The 15,187-nt window shown below is 34.5% G+C and overlaps 1 protein-coding gene across 1 annotated transcript; it reads right to left on the bottom strand.

The window, feature by feature from the left end:
* Nucleotides 1–5,237: 5,237 nt before the first annotated feature.
* LOC107930006 (cysteine-tryptophan domain-containing zinc finger protein 7) lies at nt 5,238–14,904 on the bottom strand. Its single transcript, XM_016861562.2, has 14 exons — nt 14,273–14,904; nt 13,535–13,607; nt 13,298–13,425; nt 12,761–13,162; nt 11,402–12,636; nt 10,751–11,187; nt 8,784–10,663; nt 8,526–8,686; nt 8,160–8,320; nt 7,322–7,473; nt 6,410–6,918; nt 6,101–6,250; nt 5,899–5,994; nt 5,238–5,496 (listed from the first exon to the last, which is right to left on the bottom strand). The coding sequence occupies exons 1-11, from the start codon at nt 14,444–14,446 to the stop codon at nt 6,724–6,726; spliced, it is 4,998 nt and encodes a 1,665-aa protein (XP_016717051.2). The 5' UTR covers nt 14,447–14,904; the 3' UTR covers nt 5,238–5,496; nt 5,899–5,994; nt 6,101–6,250; nt 6,410–6,723.
* Between the last annotated feature and the right edge of the window lie 283 nt (nt 14,905–15,187).

Below are 15,187 nucleotides of genomic sequence, written 5' to 3'. Positions count from 1 at the left end.
AAGGCACTTAACATTAGTCATCTTTCCATGCTCAATCCATCAACCAATTTGGCCAAAATATAAACATACACATCAAGTTACCATTCCAAAGCATCATTACCTAATTCTTAACATTAAGTATTACCTAACCAAACCATTTAACTAGAAATATCATCATGACATAACATTTTACATATCAACAATAAAAACCTATATACATGCCACATCCCAAAATTAAATACAAAAGCTACCAAGATGACTGGATAGTGTGAGCTCCGATTCAATCCGTCCAGTCAATCCATAAATTGGAAACTACAAAAGAACCACAAACAAAACAAGTAAGCTAAAAAAGCTTAGTAAGTTCATAATCTAAAACACTAATTAACTTACCTTAAACAAAATATATATATTCAAGTAGCTAATTCATAATTCCTGATAGCCAAATACAAGTTCACAAACCACGTTAGTGTTGGTTCACATATCCAATATATCATAATAACCCCTTCTCAAAAGAAGTTACCATTGCCATATATCATATTTCCTCAATGTAATTGTCCACACATGTAAACAAGAGATTCATTGTAACATTTTTCACTTACAAATACCATGAATATGCAATAATATTTAAGCACATAAATAAGTTGTAATTCGATTAACATATAGCCCGATGAATTAAGTAATTTGACTTGGATACTCGGGATAACTACACCACACCAGAGGCATCATAAATGCGTAACAAAAGCACCGAAGTGTAGACAGAGGCACAAATGTGCAATCAGAGGCACCGAAGTGCAAACTCGTACAAGCGCGTGTTTAAACCCTATTGGCATGCCAATCGTATCCTAAGCAGTTACTACGTTCAACCGGGCATTATACATAAATTCATTACATTTATACATATTTATCATTCAGAGCCACTTCTTTAATTTCCGTAGTCATATTAGGAAACTGTTAAATTCATTCCCATAATGTGAAATCACAAGAATTTCCACCACCAATTATTCATTTTCATATGTACTTATTTGCAATATTTAATAGTATATAGGTAACTAATGAAATTCCACATATATACAATTATCTATTAAAAAATGATATAATTATAAAGAAACATTCATCTACATATATTACACTATGAACTTACCTACAATCTACTTCAGATTAAAGCGCAGAAACTACTACGCAATTTTTCCCTTTTTTCTGTTAGTCTTTTTGACTCAGTTCTTGATCTATATAGTAATTAAATTCAATTTATTAAATTCACATACATTTCACACTCAATTCAATGCATAAGATCCTTAATTTTTCATTATTCATACATTTACCCTAAACTTTTACATTTCTCACAAATTAGTCCTTAAACCCCAAAATTCCAAATTTAACAAAATTTTACAACTTCTCACGCTAACCGAATTTTCACTCATTCATTTACAGCCCAAAATTATTATAAATTATCAAAAATTCCCTATCAATTTTAATATTCAATCAATTTAATCCTTTAATAAAAAACTAAGAAAATTACTTTACACATTAATCATAATCAACAACCAATACCTCAAATTCATCCTTTAACATCATAAACAAAAAGAAATCATCAATGGTGAAATCCAAAATTCTTAAAAATTTTAAAAACAAAGATACGAGTTAGTTGGATCTAAATGCAACGATCTCAAAAACATAGAAATTACTAAAAATGGGTAACAAACTCTTACCATACAAGGTTACAACCCAGTCGAAACTCCAAACCCTTCAATGGTGTTTTAGCATTCAACTTTCAGTGGAAAAATCCACAAAGGAAGAAGATGAATGTTTTATTTTATTTATTTCTTAAGTTAAAATTATTAAAATACATATTTACCCTTTAATTAAGCATATATTTGAGCTAAATTCTATCCTTAAACCGTCCATATTAAACAAGAATGGTATAATTGCGAGTTAAACCATTCCACTTATAGGATTTAGACCACTTAATCACTATAATTCAATTATAACTAGATTTTTACATCAATTACAATTTAACCCTTTTTCTTAAATTAACTAGGTAAATATTAAAATTTCTTCACCAAAATTTAATACAACTCTAATGTAACTCCATAAACATTAATTAAAGAATAAAATACAGCCTCATATATCGAAATTGTGATCCCGAAATCATTGTTTCCAATACCACTGAAAAAACGAGATTCTACAAAATTAATTGGAAATCCTTCTAACCAAAGCACTATGCCTATGCCTATGCCTATGTCTTTTCTGTTAGATGAGTCAAATGTTTGGGGGAATCCTGTCAGCAATATCATCCTTCTCTTGCTTTAGAAAACAAAATAATAATACGATACTAGTTGATAAAACTACTATGGATTAAGAGTTCGATTGCATGTTGCTTTATTTACTCAAAAGAATAAAAACTAATCCCTATATATTAAATTGAAGAATAAATTGATCCTTTCTATTAAAATTTTCATTCATTTGTATTGTTAAAAACTGGCATAGTTGATGGAATAACTAGACGGTGCATGTGACGTGCCAATGTACTTCATGCTTATGTATGGGAATCAATTTTTAATAGCATAAATGGATGAATTTTTTAACAAAATGATTAGTTTATTGTTTGATCTAATGTATAGGGACTAATTTACCCATTTTTTTGTAGAATAAGTAAAATGCAATTTGACTCCTAGTACAGAGGTCTCCATGGTAGTTTCATCTTCCCAAGTATTTTTTTTTCATAGATGGTTGATAGCAAGATAAATTCGTATTTCTATTAAATTTAGATTTTTATTATCAGGAATGAAGTTGGTGTACCGAATTCAAACTCTTACAAAAAGGAGCTAAATTGGAACAAAAAGCAAAGAGAAGGGCTTCATTGAAAGATTGAATATTCCAAGATAACTAAATAAAATTTGAAAGGTTGAAGATTTTTTTAAAAAGTGGTTGGATAAAGATTGAAGGATTTTTTATATTGTTACAATTCTATAATTAGTTTAAATTCTAATTTAAATTTGATTTTTAAATTTTGAATTATTTAGTGATAATATTTAGAAAAATCTAGCTAAATTTTAACACTAAAAGTGTATGTAAATACCTAGTGACTGCAGCTAATTGAACACACACTTGACCTTTGACATTTAATAAATTCTTTATTTTTTCCTTTCACACATCAGTTCTATATTCTGCCATTTTAATTTTTTTTCTTTTACTTTCACCCTTTTGGTTTAATTGCCTTCCAAGGCCCTCCCCTTTTCATCCCCCACAATTTCACAAATCTATTTTCAAAGCATGGTTTTTTTTTCCCATGAGTAACTAAACCCTTTTTAGTTTTAGCTTAGATATTGCTCCAATAAAACAATCGTAAGATACGAGCCCGCTCAAAAAAACCTCTAAACGCAGTATTTTTTATCTCTCCAGTATATGGGATAGTATAAATTCGTCCTTTAAAGTTGATTCAGCTTTGATTCAAAAAGTGCACGTTGAGTTGGAGTTGTTTGGCGTACAATTGGGAAGACGAATCGGTCGTGTTGTGTTCGAATTCCTACGAACAAATTGGCGTGTCTAGGTGGAAAAAGCCAGTTGAATTTCGTCAAGAGAGATAGAGATCGGATTTAAGCAACTCACGCGGTTGAAGTCGTGGATTTGAGTTGGCCTTTTCAGATTATAAGGCTGTCGAAATCTTAAATTGCGAACACATATATCGCAGTTAGAAGTTTGGCAAGAGACAGTTTGCAGGTCGTACTAGGATTGACTACATAAGAAAAAGTGGGCGATTGGAGTACACGAGGCTAAGGCTAAGCTTAAAAAAAGATTTTATTTATCTATTTATTTTATTTTCTTAAATTTATTTATTTTTTGCATTTTTGAATCTGTTTTATTTTATTTTTCGTATTTTATTTTTTTTATTATCTTAACAAATTTAAACCCCCATTTTTATTTTTATTTTCAGCATTTCTACACATAGGTCGTGGGCATGACTGTGACCACAACATCGATTCTGGTCACAGAAAAAGGCGAAATTAGATAACTAATCCCTGTGGATTCGACCCTACTACTCTATATTGCTAAGTAATGTTATTTTGTCGTAAGAATTTATATTTGGTGGTTTCAACGCCCATCAATGATACCTAAATTATACATGTTTACTTAAATTACTCCAAAACAATTCACACCATTAAAATAATTATTAACCAATCATTTTGTGACACGGACATTTTTTAACTAAAAAATCCAAAAATTAGTTGATGTAAAATTCAAGAACCCGTCGGAAGGCTCATCTAAACTCAAATTTTGACAACTGCAAGTTTCTTTTTCGTTTTTAAACCTCAATTCAAAACTCATATTTTTTTTCTTAAAAATAATTTTCTTCATTTTTTTAAATATTTACAAATCAAAGTTATTTAACAATTAAAACAGAATACATTAACATAAAAGAAAGAATCATGTGAGGAGAGAGTATAATAAAAATATTTAAAAAGTTTTTATTTAATATAATTTAATTTGATTTTTAATAATTTAATTTACTTATATTTTTTAATTTATTTTTATTTTAAAAGAATCACATGCCACAAAATGAACAATATTAACTTTACAGATAATCTAGAAAAAAAAAGAGCATAATTTAAGTACTTTTTGTGCTTTTAAGCCATACATATATTATTATTTAAATAGTTGATTAAGTCTAAACTCGATTGAAAAATTATAAGAATTTAGTCTTTTATAAAAGGGATAAATATCAAATTTACACAAACTTCGTTAAATGTATAATTTAATACATGAACTTTTATTGGTGCAATTATACACATAAAACTTGAAACGTGATTCATAAATATACATTATTTCAACTTTGATTCAATTGTACACATTTAAAAAACAAAATACATACATTTATTTTTTATATTGAATTAATATAATAGTTTATGTATACAATATATAAATATAAAATGGTACTAATTCCATAGTACCATTAATGATTTGTAAAAATAAAGACATAAATCAAACTTGCAGTATTTCTGTTCGAAGATAAAAGCACCATAATTTTCAAAATCTTAACATTACTATTTCTACTAAAGCAAATACATCAATTTCTTAAAAAATATATTTTATTATATAAAATCTTCACCCATAATTGAATGCAGCTGAATATTATTATAACCATCTTTTTCGCAATTATATAAATTGAGTGGGACGCCAGACAACATTAATTAATCAAACCTAGGACAGGCAACATAATTGAATTACATTACTAAAAGCAGCTTCAAATTTCATGGATATATTGATTTCACCCTTCAATTTTATTGATCAAAAGTTGAAATAAATGTCATTGCTATGTACATACAGACAAGAAATGCAGCATGTTCAAAAATTTTGTCACATTATATATATATCAGCTCTAAATTAAGTGCCAAGATATTTTACAGTGAAATTGCAACGATAATGAAATAAAAGGTTAAAAGACAAGTAGCAATTTTGCTACAATAGTTTGATACATAAGCAGCTTCACTGCTTATGCAACTGCACATATTATTCAACCTGAAATCAAAACATATTGTATAATCAGCACTCACAATCAAAAATTGATTCAAAGCTGTACATTCTACAAACATGAACTACTGATTTCAACAAAGAGATGTGTAAAAACCCTCATTAATATGAAGTTAGCCGCTGACCCCGAATATTTAAACATCGAAAGATCATGTTTTTCAAATTTTACTTGATAAATAAGTTCCTCAAATGTATAAAACTGACTCTACGGATGTACACGCTAAGAATATGAGATTTGCAAGGGCTTCTTTAGTCCACTAATGACAAGGGTTAATGAAACTGTTTGTCTCTCCGAGCTTTTTTTTTTTTTTTTTTTTGGCAAGAGATTTAGCAGAGGATTGTAATTCAGTAAAAGAACAGTAGCGGCCACTGAAAGATTTGGTTTTTTACCTATCAACATCAAGAAGGCCAACTTGAATATAATTGAATGATCTCTCTCCCACAAACAAAATCACTTGCTACCAGCCACATTCCACATAGAGAACCCTACAAAGAATATATTTATGGTACGTAAGTATATATACGGCCACAACATAAGAATGATTGGAAGCAATGGTATGCCAAAGTAAATATTAAGCAATCAAAAACAAACCTCTAAAGGGAAGAAAAGAAATGAAATAAAGAATTCCAGCAACCTTCTTCGGATCACTAGCACCACCAATTTCCTTTTTCTTCCTATATTCTTTCAACTCATCTTGATTAATCAGAACTATAAACAATGACAAGCACTACAACAGCTGACCTGCACAAATATGGATAAGGAAGGTGAAACTTAAAGAAAACATAAACAGAAAAGGAAATGGACAAGGATGAGGGCAAAGGGAAAGAGAAAAGAAGAGAAAATTGACTTAATGCGTCAAACATTATTTTTTAAAGCAGGATGAGTCTAAGTGTAGCAAACCTGACTGCCAATTACGGTGCTCTGCTTCATAGTACCGTCTTGGAAAGGAAATTAAAAGAGCTTGTTCCTTGTCAGAAAGCAGTTGAAGCTTGTGAAAAAATATACTGATAATCTCAGTTTTGTCTTGTATTGTACAAATGTACAGCAAGTGTTAGAAAAGAGGCACTTGCCAACTTGGAAGTGCTCAGGATTGAAGCAGGAAGGGCTGGCCAACCCTTCTTTTTCTCATCTAGAACTTCATACCCCAAGGATAAACCATCAAGATGAAATTTCCTCCTAGTATACAACCATCCTTTCCAACCAGATTTTTTTCCTTAATGGCTAATGGCTTCCATTGCCACTCGTACCAAATGTAGCACTCCCTCTACGTCTTGGAAGCTAAAATCAAGAGCCTTCTTCACAGAGGATAAAGCCTCCCTACTTTTAGCCCCTCCCAAACTTGAATTGGCAGCTGCAAGAGTAGCTCGTGATTTCCTTGAAGCTTCCATTGCATAATTTACATCCTGTGTCTGCAAATCATCACATTTGATTTTAGTTATGATAAGTCTACAAACTTAAACAAGCTGTACACACAATAGAGCACAAACTGACATAATACATGACAGTAGGAGATAATACACACAGTTCATGACTACAAATGTCTATGCGCTTAAATGGGCACATGTGCAATTTCAACATACAGTAATCAGAAGCCTTTAATTGAAGGCGTAGGGTGAGAAAAGGTCATGAGAACTGCACAACAGCTTTTAGCCATTAGAACAGAAAGAAAATTAGTTTCAGGGATAAAGATTTATGTTTTTTTTATTTTTATTTTTTGGGGGGGGAGCGGTTCAGTAACATTTTCACTCCAAAAATATATAAGAACACATGAATTACACTTTCAAAATGATATACAACCCAAGGTAGACTTACAAAACTGAGCAGGCGCACAAAGTTATTACGGTTTCGAGCAGAAATAACATGACTTCCAGCAACCTGGGAAGAACCAACTCCTTTTGAAACAACAGCCTTGTCTGCTGATGTTGATTGGTTTAAATTATCAACATCAGACGCAGGAGACTCCCCTGATATGAAACAACCACCAATGTCAAGAAAAGAAGTTAAAATTAACTGTAAGTTTGTCTCAATCAATGCGACATTAACAGTAGTCATAAAGAATTTAATGTCCATGACACAAAACAACAGATAAAGGCAATTAAGGGGCTGTGGGAGACTGAGAGACTGATGAGTAGGCATACTAGAAAATATGTACTCATATGAATGCATAACAAGAAGGCCAATCCCCATGTAGTAAATGTTGCACCATCAAATGGGAACTAGAACACTGATGATTTACAGACTCGACTACTCCACCTAAAACAGAAGAACAGATATGCATCTGTATGATTGAAAAACAACCCACAACAACACTAGTAACCGAAAGACAGTCATTCCTTCAAAAAGAACAACAGAAAGACACTCTGCCTGAAGATTCTCAGATTTGAAGACACTGAAGAACAAATTCGCAGTAGTTAAGCAAGTAAACTAATCATTCATGCAGTGCAATTAGTTCAGCTCTGCTTCTAGGATGCAGCCATCTTATGTGCAGAGGCCTTTCCACAAATAAAGCAATCAGAGTATATATAACAGGCTCAAGCTCCCTGATCAATAAGTGGTGGAAGCTCCCATAAACAAAAATTACAATTATATATACTACACAGACTAACAGGATGGATTTTAGTTAGAGCAATGATAGGGTTCTTTGGTTTACCAGGATGAGCCGTTTGTAAAGCTGTCTGCAACTCAAGCCGATCTCTACTTGCATTGGCATGACAGGAATAGATAACTCTCATATATGCAACCTCCATACACTTGTATGCCAGAGAAGCAGCAGCCATCTCTTTTAATCTCTCATATTCATGGGCACAAAACCTGAATTTTGATTGGTAAACAAACAAAAATAAAGTCAAGTACCAGAAAACTGAAACCACCCCAAAATAAAATGCATAACTAAAGATTTCCATGTTGCAGGAATTTTTTTCAACTAATACAAGATCAAGCTCCAACAACGATAAATAGCAACTCACGATTACAAAAGGAAGAGAATACCAACTAGAGCAACTGATATTTTACTTACTCGCAGAGTTTTGCAGTGCTACTATAAATTTGCACAGACTGAGCCATCTCCCCATGTTTGGTACTCTCATTGTTGCAAGATTCTAATAGAGAAGCACTATAAAGAAATTTCAGTGCTGCCTGGAAGTAAAGTAATGTGCTCTCCGAATTTGATCCAGAATTCTGGGGGAATATTCAAAAATTATAAATAAAATAATGCTAGAGGCAAGACAATGAGAAAATGCAAGAAATAAGTTACAAGAAAACAATAAGGCAAAACCTTGACACGATCAGCCATATGCTTTAAATCTTTAGCCTCCTTCAAAGTATTGGTAGCGGCCTGACATGAGGGATCCTTTCTCATTGGACTTGGAGCATCAACATCCCTGATACGTCCAGCCGATGTAGTATGTCTTGAACTATTTTTATGCTGAGTCCCATTTTGATGATCAGCCTTCTTTATTTGTTTCTTTACCTTCAATGCATCATCAGCTTGAGATCTGTCAGCTCCATTTCCCTTTTGGGACCCAGAAACCGTGTTGGGGTAACGAGTCAGCATCTCGTTCTGACTTCCTCCAGAGGGTGGTAGTGATCGAGAGTTCCCTCTCTCAGAAGCAATTTCTGCATGATCAGAGTTGTCAGAGTGAAACCTCTTTGTATATTTTTCACCATTGCTCTCCTGCACAGGATTTTGCTTCATGGTAGACATTACATCTTGACCTCCAGTGGCATCTGGTTTAGCATCTGACCATCCATTTGACTGATTCCCCCTTTTACCAATCTCACCAGACAATTTTCCCAAAGATTCTTTATTTTCCAGAAATCTATTCTCACTCTCATCAGACTTGACTCCAGGCCTCTCCTGAAATTGATTTCTACTGTCTGTAGGCTTTACCTCATATGAAGGCAGATGATCTTGCTGTACATCAACAAAACCAGATTTAAAATTACAACTCCTGTCCTTTGACCATGAGGACCCTTTGCCTGACTTTCTTGGATGAGAGACTTTGCCATTGCCATGGTTGTCATTCTGATTGTCCTCATCATGGGGTTCATTCATTGTCATTGATTTACCAGAAAATTGAGGCTCTTGGCCTAAATAATCAGCACTACCATTCATGAACTGGCCTTTTCTAGTATCAGGAGAAGATTTAATTGGTGCCTTGGCTTTACTGCCACCTAATTGACCACCATCCTTGTCCTGAACATCAAGTAAAGAGGACACAAGGGACCCATGTTGAGCTGCAGCCAAAGTTTTTTCCTTCCTTACTGCCCCTGACTTGTCACTCCCACCATTATCTTCACCATCTGAACATCTTCCTAGACTATCTAAAACAAAAAGACCAGCTTCACAAGACTCATCTTTCCCTGCAACATTCCTCCTTGTCAATGGAAATTTATCGGGATTAGCAATTCTCATAGGAGATGAGGAAACCGATTCTACTGATGAGCCTTTTGTTTCATGGAAGCCAGGTTTTGATTTATGTGAACACGAAAGTTTAGATGAGCTAGAGGTAGCTACTAAAGAAGGTTGGGCAGATCCAAAATCCCTTTTCAATGAATCCGTACCATCTAAGCTACCTAGATATTGCCCACTTTGTTGATTCTGTTCATGTATACCTTTTTTCTCTAGTTTCCCACTGCTTTTACTTGCAGAAGAATCCTTCCTTCCAGGCTTGGATAACCTGGCCTTCTTTTCCCTATTGTTGTCATTCTCATTGAACTCTTCCTTCACAAACACTTTGCTATCCTGGAGGTGATCACTCACACTTTGGAGAGAACCTGTACATAACTGACTGCCAACACAAGCATCAGCTTTCCTCTTTCTTGAAACTTCCACACCATCGTTCATCTGGTCCATTGGTCCATCAGTTGAGGAAACCAGAACTTTATCCTTTACTCTTTTACCAGAGACCTGCTGCCTATCCTTATCAGACTTTGAATCCTTATAAGCAAAAAGTTGACTGTGTCTAGGTTGATCCTTTCCTATTGATGTGCTAGGCAAACCATTACTTGTGCTAGGCCCACCCTTACCAGAATGGTCCAACATCCAATCTTTTTCAGCAAGATGTGAACTTTCACCCTTAATTTTCTTGGAGGCCCTTAAAGAATCTTGATCAGTGATCCTTTTGCCTTTCATCTTTGAAGTTTTGGTATCACCTATTAGCATATTTTACAAAAGCAACACATTAATAATTTAGAAACCAAGTTTTACAAGTATGACTGGTATCAGCTTAAAAAGAATACCTCCATCAGAACTGTGTTCTGGCAATTTATGCTTCTCTTTCTGATTATTTCTGTGTTTCTCAACAGGTAAATCACATTTAATTACAGGCTTCAAAGCAGGTTCACCAACCACGGGAGATTGAGTCACATCAGTCGGGCTTCCAGATCGAACTGATGACTCCACGTTCTTCTTCATAGAAGTTGGCCCATCTTTATCTATTGCATTTGATATTTCTTTTAAACCGTGTTTCTTACTTCCAGCAGGGAAAACAGTGTGTGAACCGAAACTTCGCTGGTTTTGGTCAGGTTGCAAGGCATCAGATGAGGGTGGTAAAGACATAATATTGACAGGATTACTTTGCGGATTAGCTTGACTGTCTACAGCAGGAACATGATACAATGGGAAAACAGCTTCGGTAGTTTCATCCTCCTCGACACTGCAGCGATTCATTGCAGGCCTAAACATTTAAGGGACAAACAAATTTAAAGATTTTAACAAGGAAAAAGAGATACCTTCCCACAATCTATCACAAAAGTTAAACTATCAACACCCATGGGTCTCATGTTCAATCCAATAATTTTTTTACAAAATACAAGCGTGAAAAAGCTTATAAATCTCAACAACTAATTACATTCATAAAAAATTAGAAAGGGTGATGATAAAGAACTCACAGCCAGTTAAGCATGCTGCATAACCACTTCTCAGGTAAGTCAGCAGGGTTTATGTTTATTGGGAGAAGATGCCACTTCTGGCACTTATCACAACAAACCCAATTTTCTTTTATCAATACAGGAGCAGCAACATTCACATTAGCAGAGTTGAAATGTGCACCCACAGTTGCTCTGGGGCCCGATTTAGTTGCCAATATGCCCTCAATTTGCTTACCACTCAGTCTATCACCATGTCCGTTGTTAGTGGCTGATGTGTTTTTTACAATCTTATCAGCTATCTTCAGCCAATCTTCAGAAGGAATTTCCAATGAACTTGTTTGGTTCTCTTCCCGTTCTGGTTCTCCAATATCTCCAAAAACATCTCTATACATATCTTCAGCCTTTTGAAACGACCTGTCTAATTTTTTGCCTCCCATTTCCCTTTTGTTTGTATAACTGTTTACATGAGCAGTCTGCTTATTATTCAGCATCAAAGGCAAACCAACCCTCAAGCTTTCTTTTGCTACCTCTGCATCTAGACTGCCTTTCAATTTTCGTTTTCCACCAGATGAGGTATGCTCCTTTGCAGGAGGTACCTTCATATTGCCTTGCTCATGCGCTGTCACTCTTGGGCTGATCTTCTGAATAGGAGGATCTACCGATTCACTATTTAGAACTTTGCTACCTTTGAGAGTATTAGAGTCAGCTTTGACAGAATCACAAGTTTTGTCCGCTTTATTATACCCACCTTTTCTAACAGAGCCTGAAGTATCACCCCAAGAACTTGTCTTTTGTTCCTCCAAAACCTTTCCAGCTGAGCCAGCCCTTGGACTCTCCCAGCCAATCTCTTGGGTAAGTCTTGGCTCCACTGACTCCTCAGCTACATCATGGACACCTTTGTTTCTAGCTATGCCCTTATTTTTTACCTTGGCTACAGCAGAATATGAATCAGATAAAAGAGGAAGTTTCAATGTTTTTGAAACAAGCTCCTCACAAGCCAATACATCGATATCTACTCCCTTCTTTGACACTGTACTGTTGTCGTTCCTCATTTCCCTGTTGTTGCTACTCTTCCTTTCTGCTGGAAAATCTTTTTTCTCTGCTGACTTTGCTTTCTTGTCTCCCAACAATATTCCATCCCCCTTTCCAGAATCAGATCTATTCTCTTTTGGCTTTTCCTTTACAATCAAGTTAAGTAGATGATCGGGTAGAGGTGACAGTAGTGCCTCACCAGCTAGTGGGAAGGAAGTCATAAACTGCTCAAAATATTCAAAAATATATATATTCAGATCATTTCAGGTATATCAGATGTAGGAAGATAGGAGAAAAGGAACATTCTTTTAATAGGAAGATTAACAAAATAGAAGATGGAGGATTTACCCGAAGAATACTGGTTGGAGAATCAAACAATGGTTCTTGAGTCTGTCGATACATCCCATCACTTTCTGAACGGCTCCCATCTAAGGAGGAAGATGGTGATACATCAAGGCCAAGACCACTGTAGATTGCAGCATTCTTTTGTGTTGACAAGTTGTCTGACCCCACTTTGATTCGCACCTTTAATGTTTTCTGGTCTGGTATATTGGCAGCTTTCTTGTTTGCAGATTCGCACCTAAAGGCAAGCTCATCAGCATCACCAGGTGTTACGCTAACCTCTTGTTTGATTGAATCATTCGCAGACAATGCCTTCAAAGCAGGGAGGGTTCCAACATTTATTGGAGGTGGTCCAGCCCTCTGTGACTGTGAACCACTTGGCCAACATGCCGAGTTACGATGGTCATCCTATATAAAAAAAAACGAACTAAGTGCTCATATTAACTTGGACTTCTCACATAAATCAAGATAGAAAGATTCCTCCCTCATATGAAATGAACTATATATCCATTGGGGGGGGGGGACAAACTAAAAAAACTCTACCTCCAATGGCATATCGATTGGAGACTTGGATGTATTGCAGCTCTTAATTGGTGGACTCTTCGGATGAGGCCAACTAGGAGAACGTGTATAAGTCGGCAAGAATGATCCATAACCACCAAACTTTGCCCCTGTGGCAATGTCAAACATCCCAAAATCATCAATTTCAATTTACGAACTCCGATTTTTGGTGACTCTTGACCTCACAAGAACCACGATTCTCTTATTGTTTTGACTTACCGAGATTCTCAGCAGAAACTCCACCTTCAAAATCTTTTTGAAGATGTCCAAGAACATGTTGAATTTTCTCATCCTTAAAAAACATTTCAGGAGACAAATATCACTAAAAGATAATAAAAGAATAGGTAGGAACTAAGAACAAGCATCAAACAAGTAATAAGACATTTAGAAAGGTCTAAATTCTGCATACATTGTAGAGATAGTGGCTAATCGTCTAAATGCACTAATAGCACACAGCAACTCCATAAGCTAATGAATGTGCTTGAATCTTGCTCTCCTTACTCCCAATTACAAAATCCGCAGCATAACAGTCAAGAGTCCCATAATGAATCATAACCAACCTTATATGGAAATTTATGAATAATGGCTCCTCCAATAGCTAGGAGTCCAATTCATACCAACAACTCAAGAAATTCTGAAAAACATTAATACACCACTACACGAGAAAAGCTTAATTTATGGCTGCACTAGACACCTATCGAGTAAACCTCTAAATATCCCCATCATAGACCTCGCAATGTTAGAATAAAAAAGTAAAATACCAGTCCATATCTTATATTTCTAAAAGCAACACAGTTAAGCAGTAAACGCGTTTAAACTGAAGTAACAATATCCAACATTGCAGTTAATCAGCATAAAAATCTTAACTTCGAAACTAAAACCCAAAAAAAGAAGGGTCAACACAATATAATTAAACATTAGTTAAAAGAAAAAAAAGGAAGAGTCAAAGCTCCTTACTATGTAAGCGAGAGAAGATAGATCAGCTTCGGGGTCAGTGGTGGCATCATAATCGTCGTTATTGTTATTATAGGAGCAAGCCTCTCCTTCCTCAAGCTCAGCCTCTTCCATTTTTCTTCCACCAAACCCTAACCCTACCCCCTTCCTCGCATCGTTACTCCCTAACGAAATCATTCAACAATTTAAAAATAAAAAAAAAAATAAAAGGTAAATCTCACCCCAATCACCAAGACCTCAAACGTAATTTTCTTTTATTCCAAGCCCACAAGTTTTTCCCAACCATTCTTCTACAACTCTCTAAAACCCACCAAAGGGAAACAAAGCTTTTGCCCTAATTTCAATCAAAAACCAAAATTCGATCACGAATCCCAACACCTAACCGAAATTTCAAAAAAAAAGTTTAATTTCCAAAAAAAGAAAAGAAAATAGAGATTTGAAAGTAAGGATCTATCGAAAATTTATTGCTGTTAAGGGTTTTATTTAGGGATTTGAATTTATTTTTTTTTTGGGTGCGATCTCTTCAGCTGGAATTGATAGCAGAGAGAGAAAGGGAGAGAAAGAGAGGGACTCTCTCTGGTCTTTGTCGTACACAGCAGCCGCTTTTTATTTTTTATTTATTTATTTCTTCCATTGTGATTTATTTTTACTTATTATATATATATGCGAATGTTTATGGGTCAACAGTTAATAGACATACATAAAAGGATAAAAACAAAAATGATAATAATAATAATAATAATAATATAGTAACATAGTATTTGTATATTTTAATTTTATATAAATCCTAATTATGAGTTGATTCAATTCCAAGACTAATTTACCTAAAAAATGCGGGAAAAAAACAATTATCAGAATAGCCGTTTTTTCAAAATAATTATCGGACTAGATTTAAATAACAAACACGGTTTCAATGAG

This window comes from Gossypium hirsutum, chromosome A12 (genome assembly GCF_007990345.1).
Source record: "Gossypium hirsutum isolate 1008001.06 chromosome A12, Gossypium_hirsutum_v2.1, whole genome shotgun sequence".
In the NCBI taxonomy this organism is placed as follows: Eukaryota; Viridiplantae; Streptophyta; class Magnoliopsida; order Malvales; family Malvaceae; genus Gossypium; species Gossypium hirsutum.
The sequence above is the reverse complement of the archived record's forward strand: the minus strand, read 5'-3'. Positions and strand labels throughout refer to the sequence as shown.